The 19,167-nt window shown below is 36.7% G+C and overlaps 1 protein-coding gene across 11 annotated transcripts in view; it reads left to right on the forward strand.

The window, feature by feature from the left end:
- Positions 1 to 19,167, forward strand: part of CFAP20DC (CFAP20 domain containing) — a 215,152-nt gene that overhangs the window by 75,773 nt on the left and 120,212 nt on the right. The window contains exon 8 of one of the 11 annotated variants that reach the window (XM_072598807.1): positions 220 to 429. The exons of the other annotated variants lie outside the window; for them this stretch is intronic. Within the exon in view, the coding sequence (XP_072454908.1) occupies positions 220 to 317 (98 nt within the window). The 3' untranslated portion in view covers positions 318 to 429. Of the gene's footprint in view, positions 1 to 219; positions 430 to 19,167 lie in introns of those variants that run through there. 11 annotated transcript variants of the gene reach the window in all.

A 19,167-nucleotide genomic window follows, 5' to 3' on the forward strand; every position in this document is an offset into this window, starting at 1 on the left:
ATGAAGCAATTTCATCTGTTTCTGTGGTTTAGGATACTTGGAATCCAAAAGAAGGTTAAAAAAAAGTAAAATCCAGGAACTCTTCCTCCCTAAGCACCTCTTCCTGACCTCCCATGCTATTGGCAGCAAGGCTGCACTAGCAGATTCAAGGATATGACACAGGCTTACATCAAAACCCACTTCTACACCCTGGTCATTCTTTTCTTTCTGTTGCTATAGAGACACGAGCTCCAGGCTGTGGAAATTTCTTCAGGCCTTGGCAGCCAGGGTGGTCAAAGCCCTTCAGAAACAAAAGCCAGCTGGAGGGTACAACCTGAAAGCACCAGTGCTGCAAAGCTCTGAACTTCAGTAGCTCCAGGGAAAGCAAGCTCCGAAATGTAAATGCTGGGACAAAGAACTAAGGAGTAAGCAGAGTGGGACAGGTCACCAGGACTGAACACTGTGCTTGTGGGGAACTATATAACACTCCACAAAGCCTGAGGGAAGAGCACAGCACCTAGTTTGGACCAATTCTGTCTACCCAAAAGCCAAATGGGGCAGAGACCTAGGCTGGTGAACTGAAATGTCAAGTGTTGAGAAGATGCTGAGATGCTTTGAGATCTAGTTTCCAAAGAAACTATGATCAGAGGGGAGGCATTCAGAAGTAAATAATAAGGAAAATAAAAGGGGAAATTACCAAATAGAAATAAATAAATGGAAACAAATATGGATTCCACATCTAGTAAATTAGTTTAGGCGTCTTTGAATAAAACTACAATATGAAAGAAAATGATCTAATGCTTGATGAGGCCGAAGTCACCAACGAAGTAGAGAACATGGAATCACAACACGCTGTTCTTGAGTGGTTTAAAGGAGAAATGAAAATTATGAGATCAGAATTTATGTCCTACACAACAAAAATAATGAACAGAATAGAAAAACTTGAATCTGCAATAGCAAGCCTCACCAAAGAAACAAAAGAGAGAATAATACATTGGGAATGCAAACACACAAAAGAGAAAGACAACCCGAAAGAAGAGAAGCAAAAAATAAAACCTTAAAATGTGCTCACTACACAAGCAAAATATATAGATTTCAAGGCAGGATATGTCGAGACAACCGAAGGATCATAGAGCTCCTAGAAAAACATGCTAGGACAAAAAGTCTTACTACTATAACAAAGGAAATAACAGAAGAGAGCTGCCCAGAACTTGTGGACGTAGAAAATGAAATTCAAATGGAAGGAAATCACAGATTGCCTCCAGGGGAAAACAAACAAAACATAAACAAAAAGCTCATGAATTAGAACTCCAAGAGCCCTAGTGATTAAATTTAACAATTACACTCAGAAACAATTTCTCTAAGACATCAAAAGAAAGGTCTACAAAAGCAAAGAAACCATTCTATTCTGCACCCACTAGAAAAAGAAGGAGAGAATGGAATGATGCACTCTGAAGAGCACTGCAGTTTGGAGTACGGAAGACCAAGGTAACCTGTTCTGCAAACCTGAGCCTAACTATAATAGGACAAAATATGGACATTCAATATAAAGATAATTTTGAAGCATTATTTAGAACTAAAGAAATAATTTGCTCTTTGACTGTCCTAAGCAGCAGAAACAAAGGAAGATTTCATAAATACAGCCAATGATGGCACCAGAATAACAAGTGTGATAGAAATCTGAAATAAAGAAAAATTGAGTTAAAAAAATTCCAAGCATTGGTCAATTTATTAGCAAGGCAATAGTGGACAATAAATGGGATCCTTGGCTCCTCAGTAGCCAAGAATACATCTGACAGGGAAGTTCTTTTGTAGTCAGAAAGAGGAAAATAGACACACAGACTCCTCTGGCACAACAGAGGAGTCACTGCTAAGGACACTTAACCACAATTTGCAGCAGTTTATCACCAAGTGGATTAATATTCTCTAGATTGTCCCATGTTTGGCAATTTCTGAGGATGAACAGGACACTTGCAGTTTACATGCTAGGCAATTCTAACAGATTAAAATATAGCTGAGGATATTGAATCTGGAAACTCCTGAGAAGGAGAACATGTTGGGGGGAGGGTGGCTTGTGTTACAAAATAGGGGATTAATAACTGCAGGCTTAAGGAGTTCAGAGGGAGTTCAAGTGGAAAGTAATACATAGCAGTTTGATTATTAATACATAGTGAACTGCTTAAGCCTTAATAAAATAATACAAAATAAAGTGGAGTATCAGTTTTCAATTCCATAACAGAACCACCAGAAAGAGATTTCTTTTTAAATGTACCCAAGGAAACAAGGGTGAAAGCAGAAATTTAGTAGAGGTAACAGTGAAAAAAAATAAACTTGGAGCATCATGGACAGAACCTGGAAGCACCTTGTCTTCTAGTGAATGCTTCTTTCGTGAGACTACATTACAATACAGGAGGGTACATGAAAGGGAGCTGGGGATTAGAGAGGAGTGAGTGGTAGCTCAGGGTTGACTCACAGGCTAAAAATGATGGGAAGGTGACCACTGGTCTCAGAAAGAGATGTGCCTTAAGTAGAGTCAATAAGAAAGGAAGGGAAAGACATTGAGAAGTGGAGAAAAGGAAGGAGGCCTTACTTTGGAAATGGGAAGGAGTTCCAGTGGTGAATGCTCCTATGGGTGAAAGGAGATGAGTTTCTAATACTAGATGAGCTCTGGAGGAATTTGGTGCCTGAAGTCTTCTTGTCCAAGGAGGGGAGAGTTGGAACCTGTGGGGGTAACACTTGGAGGAACAAAAGTGCATAGACTGAGGGAGATTTCTAGGCAAGTGTAGAGGGGGAACAGATCAATAAGAGACAGTATAATCAGTGGGGTGGGGAGTGGGAAAGGTTACCCACATGGGGCAGTGACCTCTTTGACACCTGCAATCTTAAGCATTGTTCTGAGAGCAAAGCACAATGGGAAAGGGGAATTCATGGAGTAAGCCCTATCAAGTAGCAGAAAGCTCCTGCAGGGCAGAACCTAGAATAAATACCTTGGAAATTTTGATTGTATAAAGAATACTGAGAAAAGAGAGAAATCAGATAATTATAGTGACCTCTAATCCAAGAAAAATATTCTGGAATAGACAGAGAAGGTGGACAAGGAAGAGAATAAATGAAATCTTTTTTTTTTTTTGAAAGGTTGCAAAAATTTGAAATTTAAAAAGCTGATGAGACTAGTTAAAAAGGAGGGGGGAACTTACCATACTAAGAAGAAAAAAAGGGGAGGAGAACTAGATAACCTGATAAAAGAGAGAAAAGCTAATTTAAAAGAAAAACCCTAACCGGAAAAAGGTGTAACAAATGAGAAGAGAGGATGAGCGAGGGAAGAGCCATGGGAACAAGGCAAACTTAAAAGATTAAAGTAGCTGAAGGAATATAATCCTGTGCTTACAGCAGAAAAGAGGGAGGAGGAATCATAACCTGAAAGAAAGAAACAACTTTAGGGATGAGGAAAATATAAATCTAATCTATAACATCAAATATGAATGGATTAAGCAATCCAAAAAATGAAAAAGAATGACAGATTGGATAAGAGAACAAAACTCTACAACCTGTTGCTTACAAGAAATGCATTTTTAAAACAGGCATCAAACAATAACAAAATGAAATAAAACAGGGGGATGGGGAAAAAAATTATTGCAACATCAACTGAATCCAGAAAGCAGGAGTAATCATCATTCTGCCAGACAAAACAACAACAAAGATATTATGCTGAAGTGAACCATATATAAAAAACGAATGTCAGTACTAAACTTATACTCTCCAAATGAGTTAGCATCCAAATTCACGAAGGAAGCAGCTGAACTTCAGTAAGACAGCAATACACAATAGTGACAGGAGGTTTTAATATCCCTTTCTCAGTTTTGGATAAATCTAACAGAATGAGAAACAAAAGGGGAAATATGGAACTGAACAAGATTCTGGAGAAACTAGAGTTAAAAGACTTAGAGCATCTTCTCAATGGAATAATAAAAAAATACATTTCTCATTAACTTTTACAAAAACAGATCAAGTACTTGAGTAAAGAGATGTCACAAAAAAATGTAAAAAGGCAAAAATAGTTAATCCATCCTTTACAGATCATAACACAGTAAAAATAATAATTGGTTTAGGAACCACACACAAAAAAAGTAGAGACCCAAAAGGAGACTTAACAATAAATTTTTAACGAATGGGTTAAGGAACAAATCACAGAAACGATAGTTATGTAAAAGAAAATCATAAGGATAAAATGCCATACCAAAATGTCTATACAACTAAAGCAGTCCTCTGAGTAAAAATCATAGTCCTATAATCATACATTCAAAAAATACAAAGAGAGAAGACTAATAAACTGAATTTGCATTTAAAAAATAGAAAATGAACAAAGAAACCTATAAGCACAAAAGAGGAAACATTAAAAATTAAAAGGGAAATAGATAAGTTGGAATCAAAAAGCCATTGAAATGATAAATAAAGCTAAAATCTGCTTCTAATAGACTAATAAAAGATTAATGAAATTGTTAAGCCCCTAGCTAATCTAAATAAAAAGAAATCAGATGAATAAAATAGCTAATGAATAAGGTGAAATCACAGCAAATCCGGAAGAAAAAGAATAATCAGAACATATGCTTTAAAAAAAACTGAGAATACAAAAGAAATAGAGGAATACCTTATATAAAATAAAAATTATCCGGAGATCAGATAGAGATCTTAAATAATCCATTCTAAGGAAAGGAAATAGATCTAGCTGTAAAGGAACTACCATCAAAGAAAAACCTCCTGACCCTGATGGAAAATTCAGTCAAACTTTGAAAGAACCATTACTATTTCTCAAAGTTACTCTCAAAACCTGAGAAAGAAAACATTCCACAAGAATCATTTTATGAAGCAAATATAGTGTTGATACCTAAAAGAGGAAACATGGAAAGAACCCAAAGGGCAGTATCGTTAATGAACATTGACTCAAAAATTTTAAACAAAATCTTGTCAAATAGTTTACAGCCACTTATCCAAAAAATCATTCATTATAATTAAATGAGATTTATATCAGCAATGCTAAAATAGTTCAACATTAGAAAAACGATCAATAAAATTAATTATATTAAATACAAAAACTTCCAAAACCACATGATCTTCTCAGTAAAGGCAGCTGGGTGGCACAATGAGTAGAGCGTCAGGTCTGGAGTTGGGAGGCCCTGAGTTCAAATGTAGATGCAGACACTTACTAGTTGTATGATCCTGGGCAGGTCACTTAAGTCTGATTGCCTTTCCCCTTCGCCACCCCAAAAAAGCCTTTGACCAAGTATGTCACTGTTTTTTCTTTTATTTATTTTATTCCCCCCCAATTATATGTTGAAACAAATTTTAACAATTTTTTAAGGTTGTGAGTTCCAATTTCTATGCCTCTCTCCTTCCCCTCTCCTCCTCTCTCCCTGAGATACTAAACAATCAGATGTAGGTTATACATATGCAGTCATGTAAAACATTTCCTTATTAGTCATTTTGCACAAGCAGACTTGAATAAAAAAAAAAAGAATGGAAGAAAGTGAAAAATAGCATGCTTCAGTCTGTATTCAGACAGAAATCACTTCTTTCTCTGGAGGCAGGTAGTATGCTTGATCATTGGTCCTTTGAGATTGTCTTGGATCATTGTATTGCTGAGAATAGCTGAAGTCATTCCCAGTTCTTCATCACACAGTATTGTGTTACTGCGAGGAACTTCACCTGGTCCTGCTCACTGTACTTTATATCAGTTCATTGAAGTCTTTCCAAGTTTTTCTGCTTGTCATTTCTTATAGCACAATAAACTTCCCTAGCCATTCCCCAATTGAGAGGCATCCCTTCAATTTCCAGTTCTTGGCCACAACAAAAAGAGCTGCTGTAAATACTTTTTTACAAATAGGTCATACCCTCCCTTTTTTTAATATCTTTGAGATGTAGACCTAGTAGTGCTATTGCTGGGTCAAAGAGTATGCACAGTTTTATAGTCCCGGTTGTTCTCCAGAATGATTGTATCAATTCACATGTCTACCAACAGTGCATTAGTGTCAATGGTACTCTTTCATGATAAAAATCCCGCATTGTATACGCATACAGGGACCTTTTTTCTAACGTCATAAAAGGCATCTATCTAAAACTGAAAGCAAGCATCATAGGCAATAAGGACATACTAGTAACTAGTCTAGTCATTATGGGAATAAAGCAAAGATAACCTGTTTTCCCCAGTATTATTTGATATAATTCTGGAAATGCTAGCAATAGCAGTAAGCCAAAAGAAGGGAATTAAAGGAACAAACATAGGTAGTCAGAAAAAACTATCCCTATTTGTTGGTGATATGATGGTTTACTTGAAAAATCCCAGGAAATCAGCAGAGATGCTAATTGAGATGATTAGTAGCTTAACAAAGTTTCAGGCTACAAAGTTAGTTCTTCAAAATCATGAGCATTTCTATATAATAATAACAAAACACAAGAAGCAACAATAGAAAAGGAAATCCCTATTCCAAATAACTATGAAATGCATAAATTATCTGGGGATTGGCCTCCTAAAGCACACAGAAGATTTATATACTCAGTCACAAGATACTCCTTGAAAAATTAGAAAAAAACCCACATAATGGGATGAGTATTCAGTGTTTGTGGCCAGGCCAGGCCAATATAATAAAATGGTAATACCATCAAAATTAATTTATAATTTTAATGCTATACCAATCAAATTCCCAAAGGGGTACTTTGCTGAGCTTGATAATATACTAAATTCAGTTGAAAAAATGAGAGATCTAGAAAATCAAATCATAAAAAGAAGTAAAGATGAAGGGGGAGTAGCATTTCCACACCTTCCCAAACTGGCCATTTTCTTCCTTGCCAATCTTACACTTAATTCCCGCCTTCTCCTCTCGATCCAGCAGCATTGGTCTTCTGCTTCTTACCCATGATATTCCATCTTTGGACACTTGGCCTTTTCTCTGATTGTCCCCCCTACCAGTCAGACTCCCTCTTCTCACTTCTGTCACCTAGCTCCCTTTCTTTCCTAGTTCCCAACCCCTACGTTGGTGCCTTGCCTCTGAGATTATCCCCCATATATGCTCTGCATATCTTGTTCAGACATAGTGGTTTGCAGGCTGTCTCTCTGGAGATCAGGGACCAGAACTCAGCCCAGGGCCTGCCACATAAGAGGGGCTTCATGTGCTTGTTGACGACAATGATACTCTTCTCCAAGAAGCCTTTCCTATTCTTTATACTCTCTGGAAACTCTCAGTTTCATATAATCTGACATTACTTTTTCCTATTCCATCTGTTCTGTTCTTTAGTTTGCTGACCCATCTATTCTCATAGCAACGATTTGAATTATATTCATGAAATTCTACTAATTATATGAAGAAATCTTAACATTCACTTGATATATGATAGAATGAAAGTCTTGGTTAAGCAGTTTTATAAAGTTACTTAGTAAGTGTAAGAGATGGAAATAGATTCACATTATCTAATCACTAGATTCTATTACTTTTCGTGTAGTGAAGCTTTCTGGGTTTCTTAAGATGATACAATTCTTCATGAGTTAGCATATGAAAATAATATGAAAGTAACCAAATTCAGAGCCAAACATCTAGTATCAAATTTACTACTGATTTTACTGTCAGATAGCACAAGGAAGCTGGAAGCATGACCCCCTCAGTGAGTTGAACATTTAGCAGATTTTTATAGGTTAAGCTTTGAAAACCGTAGAAACTTAAATGACTAAAATAATTAGAACATTGTATCTTGAGACAGAAATTAATGTTTATTTTTTCAAAAGACAATTAGGTTTTACCATTTAACTGTGAAGGCAGGTGCCCCATCAAAAAGTAGCAAAATAATTAATGGTAATATCTTTGACCTATACCAAGTTCATTTTCAATAAACGAGAAAATGAAATGCCTAAAGCAATAATTTAATCTGATCTCTATTTTTAACCTTGTTATTATGTATACTAATTTCCATTCTTAAGGCTATCCTTTTCAGACTCCAAAAAGTGAGAGATTTTGCACCTAAAAATTTCTGTGATTATAAGTTTAATGATTTAGAAACTGTCCACTAAACTTTTTATTTTGATTTGCATTTTCTTAAAGGATCAAATAATTATATTCCAGCTCTGACAATTTTATGATAATAGCAACCTAGCTCCATATGTATTTACATACTTCCTTAATACTACAGTAGTTCTGTAATCTCCTTAATGTGTATATGTCTTCCCTTGGTGCACATGCAAACTGTTCATGTCTTTTCATCTGGAGAAAATCTTTTCTATGTTCTTCCATAGTTCCTCTACAGAATATCTACCTAGTTTTCTGGCTCTTGATCTTTTTCCATTGGGTGGGTCTTGTTGCAGTGTTCAGGCTATTTTCATTGTCTTGTTGTATAATCAGCTGACCCCCATTTCCAGTTGTGCATTTTCTTTTATGTCTCAGATGTAGGTGTCTCTCCCCTGACCTTTAGGTCACTTTGAGTCTTAGGAAGATTATGGTGTTTCCAAATTGGTAACCAGCATCAAAAACAACATATGTGTGAGATTATTTTTATGCCAGAGAGTTCTGGCAGTAGATGAAGCACCTTTCTTTGGCTTTCTTTTTAACTCAGGTTTCAACTCATCACCCATCCAAAATGCCAGCCTAAGATAGCAAAACTTTTAGGCTTGGTCAGTGGACTTCTAAAAGTATGGGATTGCATGGAAAATAAGTTTTTTTCCTCTGTGGCTTTTCGGATTGATCTCTTAATTACAGGCAGCTAGTTGGGCAGTATATAAAGCACTGGATCTGGAGTTAGGAAGACCTCATAGCTGTGTGACCCTGAGCAAGTCACTTAACTTCTGCCTTAGTTTATACATCTGTCAAAAATGGGGATAATAATAATATTACCTACCTCCCATGGTTATTATTTGGATCAAATGAGATCATGTTTGTGAAGTGCTTTGCAACCTTCAAAGCGCCATATTATTATTATTCATTAATATTATTATTGTTAATAATTGTTAGTTAGTTAACCTGATTCAGGGTTGCTTGGCATGGTAGATGGAGAGTAAGTCAAGAAAAACTGGGTTCAAGAAGTGCCTCTAGTCCATACTGGCTGTGGGATCCTTCTCAGGTCACAGGCTCTAAATAATAATGGTCACAGTAACTGTAATCATAATGGTGGTAACTGGCATGTGTATTGTGCTTTAAGTTTTGCAAAAGAACTTTACGTGTATTCACTCCTCTGATCCTTGCAACAGCCCTGTGAGATACAGATGCAGATGGGAAAACTGAAGTCCAGAGCTGCTTGCCCAAGGCTACATGGCTGGTATGTGTCTGAGTCAGGACTGGAACTCATGCTTCCTGACTCTTCCTGTGCCTCTCTAAGACTGTGAGTTGTAGAAAAAGCTCCAGCCTGCATTGGTAGAAGTAGTTTCTTCAGCTGGGAGGTTCTCATAAAATAATATCTACACTCAGGGCATTTACATTCTAGTAGAGGAGATAGGTGCACATAAACATTTATTTTGCCTAAATGTGAAGCTAATATTTAGTAGAATCTCTCTCTTGAGGAGAGGACTGTATTTCATAAGGTATTTAAGGAGAGTTTATTTGGAATAATATTTTAAGCCATGATCTTTGGATTTAAACATAGTTTTTTTGCCTATTTTCAGAAACCCTAGGGAATTTTCTTGTATTATAGTCAGGTTTTTTCATTTGTCATATTCTTCTTGAAGATCTGTGATACTTAATGTATATCTTTAAGTACCATCTTGAAGATCAGTAGCTTTGGTTAATATGGAATTCATGTGTTTTTTTTTAAAGAACATTGTTGCCTTTTCTACCAAATTTTCCTGTTTTTCAATATGTTCATTTTCAAATTTAAGAATCTACTTTTTTGGGAAAGTTCTGAATATATTTGGTATATATCCATTTTTCCTACTGCCTGATAGTCAGGTGGTACAGATAAAGTACCGAGCCTGGAATCAGGAAGACCTGAGTTTAGGTGTGGTCTCAGGCACTTTTTTTTTAATTGAGAAATCATTTGCATATAAAACAGAAACAGGCAAAAATGTCCATTTGTCCTTGTATTTACATTATTACAGTATTTGTCAGATATTTATATTATCCAGCATTTTAGGCAGTACAGTTAAGGCTTTATTTGCATCAAGCTGTGTACTAGTATAGACCATGACTGATAAGAGTCCAAGGTCAGATTTGTGTTACCAAATTACTCTTTGTGTTACCATGGGCAAGTCATCTAAACCTGTTTACCTCAGTTTCCTCATCTGGGGATAATAATAGCATCTACTTCCCAGGGTTGTTGTGAGGATCAAATGAGATCCTATTTGTAAAGGGCTTAGCACAGTGCCTGGCACCTGGTAGGAGTTTAATAAATTACTTTATGATTATTTGTTATACTTATTACTTTGCTGTTTATATCTTTTGTTTCTGTATTGAGAGCTCTGATTTCCAAGGTAAATTTATTTGATTTCTAAAAGGTTTTCTTTTAAAATTCCATTCTGAATTTTTAAAATCGTTTTACCATGATTTCTGGAGAATTCTGAGGATTGTATATTTTATCAGATAATTGTGATAAATTTTCCTTTATAATACATACTTTTTTAGTGTACTTTGTTTTCTTTGGGGATTTATTCAGTTTTCCTTTTGTTTTTATGACTTTCTACTGCTTTATCAAGTTGTGAGCTAGGTTTTTATTTAGACTTTTTCTCTCGTTTGATTTGTCAGCCTTTCTCTTATATTCTCCATCACTCCCTCTGGTTTCCCTCTTCGTTGTTTGACCTCTCCCTCTTCAGTGCTACACAGATGACCGGAGATGTGTTCCTGCACATCCTTAGTTTCTTCACTTTGGGGGAGGGGTGCCTTTCCTGGATGAATTCTCCAGGGAAAGAACTAGCCCAGCTCTAGGATTTCTAGTTCCCTTTCTCTAAAGTCTAATTTTTCTCCTCTGAGCACAGCTCTTCTTCTTTTCCTCCCTTCCAATATATCTGCTCTCTTCCCTTCCCCTTCCTACATACCCCAGTAACTCTCCCTTTTGTTCACGTGGCTAAGTAGAATCAGTGTCTGATGCTGCACCCAATGTAATTTGTTAGAAAATGTTAATGGTACTTAAAACGATAACTTTAGAAAGAAGACATTGACTTGACCAAATATATTCAGGAAGTGAGGTTTTTTTTTTAATTAATTTATTTAACTTTTAACATTCATTTTCACAAGATTTTGGGTTCCAAATTTTCTCCCCATTTCTCCCCTCCCCTCACCCCAAAACGCCAAGCATTCTAATTGCCCCTTTCACCAATCTGCCCTCTCTTCTAACATTCCCCCCTTCCCTTGTTCCCATCTTCTCTTTTGTCCTGTAGGTCCAGATAACTTTCTATACCCCATTACCTGTATTTCTTATTTCCTAGTAGTAAGAACAATACTCGACAGTTCCTAAAACTTTGACTTCCAACTTCTCTTCATCCCTTCCTCCTTGCCCATTCCCTTTGGGAAGAAAGCAATTCAATATAGGCCATATCTGTGTAGTTTTGCAAATGACTTCCATAATAGTCATGTTGTGTAAGACTAACTATATTTCCCTCCATCCTATCCTGCCCCCCATTGCTTCTGTTCTCTCTTTGGATCCTATCCCACCCCAAGAGTGTTGACTTCAAGTTGCTCCCTCCTCCCACTGTTCTCCCTTCCATCCTCCCCCCTACTCTGCTTATCCCCTTCTCCCTCACTTTCCTGTATTGTGAGATAGGTTTTTATACCAAAATGAGTGTGCATTTTATTCCTTCCTTTAGTCAAATGTGATGAGAGTAAGCTTCATGTTTTTCTCTCACCTTCCCTCTTTTTCCCTCCACTGAAGAGTCTTTTGCTTGCCTCTTTTATGAGAGATAATTTGCCCCATTCTATTTCTCCCTTTCTCCTCCCAATATATTTCTCTCACCGCTTATTTTCATTTTTTTAAGATATGATCCCATCCTATTCAATTCACTCTGTGCTGTCTGTGTGTGTGTGTGTGTGTATGTTGTGTGTAATCCCACCAACTACCCAGATATTGAAAAGTTACAAGAGTTACAAATATTGTCTGTCCATGTAAGAATGTAAACAGTTCAACTTTAGTAAGTCCCTTATAACTTCTCTTTGCTGTTTACCTTTTCATGCTTCTCTTCATTCTTGTGTTTGAAGGTCAAATTTTCTTTTCAGCTCTGGTCTTTTCATCAAGAATGCTTGAAAGTCCTCTATTTCATTGAAAGACCATTTTTTTCCCCTGAAGTGTTATACTCAGTTTTGCTGGGTAGATGATTCCTAGTTCCTTTGACTTCTGGAATATCATATTCCACACCCTTCAATCCTTTAATGTAGAAGCTGCTAGATCTTGTGTTATCCTGACTGTATTTCCACAATACTTGAATTGTTTCTTTCTAGCTACTTGCAATATTTTCTCCTTGACCTGGGAACTCTGGAATTTGGCCACAATGTTCCTAAGAGTTTCTCTTTTTGGATCTCTTTCAAGAGGGGATCGATGGATTCTTTCAATGTTTATTTTGCCCTCTGGTTCTAGAATCTCAGGGCAGTTTTCCTTGATAATTTCATGAAAGGTGATGTCTAGGCTCTTTTTTTCATCATGGCTTTCAGGTAGTCCCATAATTTTTAAATTGTCTCTCCTGGATCCATTTTCCAGGTCAGTTGTTTTTCCAATGAGATATTTCACATTATCTTCCATTTTTCCATTCTTTTGGTTTTGTTTTGTGATTTCTTGGTTTCTCATAAAGTCGTTAGCCTCCATCTGTTCCATTCTAATTTTTAAAGAACTATTTTCTTCAGTGAGCTTTTGAATCTCCTTTTCCATTTGGCTAATTCTGCTTTGGAAAGCATTCTTCTCCTCATTGGCTTTTTGAACCTCTTTTGCCAATTGAGTTAGCCTATTTTTAAAGCTGTTATTTTCTTCAGCATTTTTTTGGGTCTCCTTTAGCAAGGTATTGACGTGCTTTTCATGCTTTTCTTGCATCTCTCTCATTTCTCTTCCCAGTTTTTCCTCCACCTCTCTTACTTGATTTTCAAAATCCTTTTTGAGCTCTTCCATGGCCTGAGCCCATTGAATATTTATTCTGGATGTTTGGGATACAGAAGTCTTGATTTCTGTGTCTTTATCTGATGGTAAGCATTGTTCTTCCTCATCTGAAAGGATGGAAGGAGATATCTGTTCAACAAAAAAGTAACCTTCTGTGGCCTTATTATTTTTTCCCTTTTTTGGGCATTTTCTCAACCAGTTACTTAACTTTTGGGTCCTTTGTCAAGAGTAGGGTATACTCTGGGAATCTGTGAGATCTCAGTTCCTCCAAGGTGGCACAATCAAGCGTGTACTAGTCTGGATGCAGAGAGGGATTTTTGTGTCCAGAATCTTAGCAGATACCTCTCCACAGCCACTTGGCCTTCATTTCCGCTAAAGTCAGCAGTGGGGGCTGATTTTCAGATATGCTGGATGGGCAGGGCCGCCATTCAGTGTGAGACAAAGACCAGCTCTCCCAGGGCTGAGGTAAGACTCTGCTTTTCAGTGCTCCCAGGGGTTTTCACGCTCCTACTATGGGAGCTTTTGTATGGGCTGCTGTGCACCCTCTGTGGCTGCTGCCTGCTGCCAGAGCTATGGGAAGGCCTTTCTCCCTTCCTAGGCAGCTGATATAACCCCGTCACTGACCTTTGGCACCTGTGGGCAGAGGGATCTGAGGACCTGCTACTGCGACTGGAGATTCCGCCCCTGAGGTGTCCTCCTCCCAGAGTCTCTTAGCGCCACCTGGCCAAGGCTGAGCTGGGCTCCACACTCAGCTCCGCGTCCGACACAACCGATGTTTCCGTGGGCCTTTCAGGTCACTGTGGGCTGGAAATCTCCTCCACTCTGTTGTTCTCCACTTCTGCTGCTCCAAAATTTGTTGAGAGGCCCTCTCTACAGGTATTCTATGGGCTGTGGGGAGGACCCTGCATAAGTGTGTCTTTCTAGTCCGCCATCTTGGCTCTGCCCTGACAGAGTTTTTAAGAATCAGTATTCAATCTTCAAAGTAGCTGAAAAAGAGGGAAGATTCTAAAATACTAGAAAAGACTTTGGATGTTGATTTGTCTTTCCTCTTCAGTGTGATCAGTATAGAACGACTTGTCCACTCATCATCCTCTGTAATTCCTTCCTGCTCTTCATCACTAATTCGCACTAGAGGATTGCTCCCGTGCTTAGAGGGCTTTTTTTATAATTAGCGCAGCCTTTCAGCTGCCAGTCCCTATTTCATAATAAGCCTGATCATGCCCTTCATGCATAAATTTTGAAAAAAAAGTTAAAAGAAATATGCTGCAACTTACTTACACCTACCGTAGTCTGCCCTTTGCCTTTTGGGTCCTCTGCAATTTATTCAGTATCATAGAGAGAATATCTACGTTAAAATGTGTGCCAAGGAACAGTTTGAAATTGTTGAAAACAATGCACATTTTTAATGCAAAATGTGAGTTGCGACTCAGGATGCTTTTTGCACTAACAAAAGAACCAGTTGAAACAATTAACAGCCCATATACCTGCTTTTCTCTCTTATAAATCTTTATGAAAATGTTGGTGCCCTATATCAAAGGGTATCTTCATTGAAAACCTGAAAAAAAAAAGCAGACTGCCGACTGTTTCTTTACATTAATACATTGAACTGAAACAAGCAGGTCATATCCTACTGAAGTCTGCAGTCAGGCTTATGATAGAAACTTCAGCTCTAGTGTGGACCAGCTAACTCCTGACCTTCCTGTTGCAGACATCCTTATCTTCCCCTTCTATTACTGGTCTCCTCACATGTAAACCCTTTATCTCCTCCTCTGTCATTCTGTACGGCTCCTCCTGCTTATGTATTCAAGTTCTATAGAAAGTTGCTCAAACTGATGCTCTGGACTCACTGACTGATTGGTCAATGTTCTGTGTAGCCTGTGCTTTGGGGGTAATAAAACTGCAGTTTCTACCTGTGTATCATTGATTTGGTTATTGGCAACAATACTTATATTATGCCCTCAAATAGTCTCTTTCTCAACTACTGACAACCCAGAGGGAACAGAGGAAGTTGGATCAAGATTGAGCTTTCTGACCTAGTAGTCCTTCAGCATGCACAAGGTAAATTTTACCTAGGGAGATTTGGGAACAGGAAGGATCAGCTGACTGTAAAAGTTTCAGCCCGAGCTAGAAAATCACATTCATTTCTGACTTCTTGTCTGTATTGTCTGTGTGTCTCTTGTGCCTGAATGATCTTTTAGACATAAACCGCTGGACTCTGGGGTGACCAACCAAGTGGCTACACTGATACCCTGAGGAACAGAGTGATTAGGATTTGAAAGCAAAGACTTTGACTGAAAACTTTGTGTCTTAATTAAAGGGCCTCTTCCCTTTCACCCCATTTCCTGAAGGCAAATAAGCAAGAAACTTGTCTGTCAATAATCATTTATAATTACTTTGCTGTCTTGCCTACCCTCCCTTTCTAAATTCCTAGGAGATCCTATTCTGGTCTGATCTGATGTAAATCTCAAGTGGTCAATAAGATCCCTTTCTGACATCTCATTCTGCCTTTAATAATCAATGATCTTTTATGGATTCCCACGAATTCTATTCATTCAGACCTAGTTCTGATAATTCTGGTTTGTGACAATTGTAGATTTGGAAACCAAATTATACCTTGTTAAATCTACTCCTAATATGAGAACTCTGGCCTGGTTAAACTCTCTTTTTAAAAAACAACAACAAACTATGGTCTGCATTAAAAGCCAAAATACAACATTCTTGATCCTGAAGATAATCTTTTGATTTTGAAATATGGCTTATACTTAAGTTCAACTTGAAACTTCATTCTCAGGTCAGTTCTCTCTGATGTCTATAATTACTATGAGAGAAAGAAAGAGAGAGAGAAGGAGAAGAAACTTTACTTATACGTTATTGAAAATTTGTTTATATTATTTTTGAAAACTAATTGGGGAATTCATTTTTGAACTGACAAGAAAGTGTTTATAAAGCATTTCCAAAACTCATGGTGGAAATGTGGTTTGGATGTTTTGGTAAATATCTTGGTAGGGGGGTTGCAAGCCCTAGGGCTTTTTTTCACACAAAACAGCACACTTCTGTATCATTCTCTCCCTTCCCTGGAGAGTGACAGATTGACAGATTTATTGTTTTAGGGCAAGAGAAAAGGGTGATTTTACAAACTAGAAAATGAACGGAACTGAACCCAATTTAAAAGTTTTATCCAGTGAAGTACAAAAGTGGAAGAAACAAATAGTTTTCTAGTCTGCAGTTTTTAAATTTATCTGATGCTTAAGAACTACCTGTCATTAAATCTTCCCTCCACCTTGGAAAGGAAGAGACTTTTTAAAATCAGAAATCAAATACTTTGAGAATAAGAAAATTTAATTTTAGATGAATGCTTTACTTTAGCATTGTGTTTCTTGTGTGAATTATTTAACAGAATTTAGTTGTCTGGTAAATTCGACCCAAAGGCCCTAAAAGGAATTGGAATAGGGAAGCTCTTAAGAACCTCATTTGGAAATGTTTTGCCTGAATTTTGGAGGTCTCAGGAATTGGATAAGTTATGTTTATTCCAGTAAGGCCAGAGATTTCTTGAAATAGTGGAGAGGTATTTCAAGATAGAATCAGTGGGCTTACCCAGGTGTTGAGTAAAATGCAGGCAGGGGAGAGTCTCTTATTTCCACAGCCTCATAACTTTGACCTGGGAATGCTTTTTCTGGGGAGATGATGTTATTTCTCAAACTCACAGAAGTTTCACTTTCGATAAAGGAACAGTAAAAGTTTTGCAGTTAACTGGTATTTCATAAGAAACTTGTGCTAATTTGCAAAGGGGTTCAGTGGATGAAGAAAAACAGTTTTGTAAAGAGATTTGGATAGGACTGGGAAATATAAAGATGTGAGGGATAGTGAAAGTAGTGAAGTTAAGTGAGCTATGGAATCATTGTGCAAAGAGAACTAGCATTTTGAAGTTTGCAAGACTTTAATCAGAGTCCACAGGAAGAAAAAGAAGTTTGAGGAGGTTTTGGATCTCCTTGAGATTAAAGGAGTATGGAAAGAATTCTATGCTTGTAAATTTGTGAATAATATTTAGAGAAATGCTGGTTAGAATTAGTTTTGAGATTTCTTATGATCTCTGAATTTTATTTCACTGAGACATTATCATTGATGTAGAAAAACAGCTCAAATGATGAGCACAATTTAAAGTTCACAGGATTCTATCTAGTTACATTTACCCAGTGAATTTATTATTTATAAAAATATATTTGCAGAGGATAACCATCTAAATTATAAAATCATGTCCTTGAAGGACCAGTAAGGGGCATATTCTAAATTTTATGTGAGGAATATGCATTCATGTTTTCTATGTAAAAAAAGATTATGTTTGCAACAATTATATTTCAGGAGAGCTGAAAATGTACTTTGAAATGGAGATTTGAAAATCCCAAACCGCCACATTAATCTTTGGCAGTAAACTTAGTAAAGTAATTTCTAATTTGAAGTGGGGGCAGTGAATGGCCCTTGGAAAATGGGAGACTTTGTACGGTGCTATTTATACTGTAAATCCAAACCTGATTTGATTGTCTATCCTCAACAACATTGTAATATAGCCTCGTTTAAAGTGAGATGTGTTTTTTCTCTTAGGACAGTTGTGATGTTTGAAGCAGATCATGATTGAGAATACACTTAAATTTGGTATTAAGATAAAATATTTCTAGACTGGAAGAATAAGAATTATAAGTATAATCTTTATATTAATATTAAGCCATATTGAAATTATTAGAGATCTCTGATATACTATATACCTTAAATGCAAAAATTTTAAATTTATTTTGATAAATTAATTGAGAAAATTGTTATTTGCAGCATAGTTACCATGTGGCTTGAATGGTCATGCGTTCAGCCAGCTTTATAACTCTAAGTGTAACTGGATTATAATTACTCTGTATTTGCCACTAGTATAGAAAGTCAGAATTGATAGATGGATTGAATGAGCTTTTGATTACAAGATAATTCAGAATTGCATTCAGCTAAATTAATGACCAGCAAAAGCTTGTGTGTATGTTTAAAATCCATGATACTGTTTTATATTAATATTACGTTCATAATTTCTTGCATTGTGATTTTCAGGAAACCATGGCAGAAGCAATGCTCTTAGTTTGAAAAATGAGGATACAACTATGTCATTATCAGGGGATACAACTGTATTATTAGAAGATTAACTCCTTTTTTAATCTGAACATTGTGAAATTATGAATTTAAACTATCATTAATAGATTCTTTTGTTATGGTTAAAAATGTCTGAAGTATTTGCTTGGTTATACGTTGCTTTAAAATTAATAATGATGATAATAATAATAATAGATTTGGGGGGAAAGTTTCCAAAAACCTTGTAAATTCTCAGCCATAAAGTTATTTAGGAGCTTACCAAGTCCTTTGGATCTTCAGCCTTGGCATGGTTATAAAATCTTAACAACTTTTGAAAGAAGGAGCTATAAGAACGTAAGCAACAAAGGATATCTTTGTAAAATTTAAAATAGTGACTTGATTTACTGAGAAACTGAGATCCCCTCCTTTCCACCACAAACATTCACAGTCAAAGTGGGGGATGACTTAAGTTTGCTTGTAATATAGAAATGATTTAGATGATAAATTTTCTGACTGTTGACTATGAAAAGTGTAAAATTGCACCTGGAATGGTATATATTGAAGTTATACCTTTACAACGATTTAGTGTTATAGACCCTAGTTTTAAGGATGTTTCCTTTTTACTCTAGAGGTTGTTATCCATGCTTATATTATTTTTCTGGGTTATGAATGAATTATCATGTGTTCCCTTCATGGGTAAAATGTTACAATGTGATTATTTTCTTAATTTTTAATGATTGGTTTTTGCATCATGATGTCTTTAAACTAGAAAAGGCAATGATGAATGAATGCATTTGGAAAGGGATTGTATGTATTTAATAAGTACTGAAGATAAATGTTTTTTATTTAGTTTTAAGAAAATGTTATTGCAACTTGAAAAACAACCTTACCTTGGTAAGGGATGGGGAATCTGTGGCCTCGAGGCTACATGTGGCCCTCTAGGTCCTCAAGTGCAGCCCTTTGACTGAATCCACATGTGGCCTGGAGGTCACAGGTTCCCTACCCCTGAAAACATTAGCAGTTGAACTTGCAATGTGAATT

This window comes from Notamacropus eugenii, chromosome 3 (assembly GCF_028372415.1).
Source record: "Notamacropus eugenii isolate mMacEug1 chromosome 3, mMacEug1.pri_v2, whole genome shotgun sequence".
NCBI lineage: Eukaryota > Metazoa > Chordata > Mammalia > Diprotodontia > Macropodidae > Notamacropus > Notamacropus eugenii.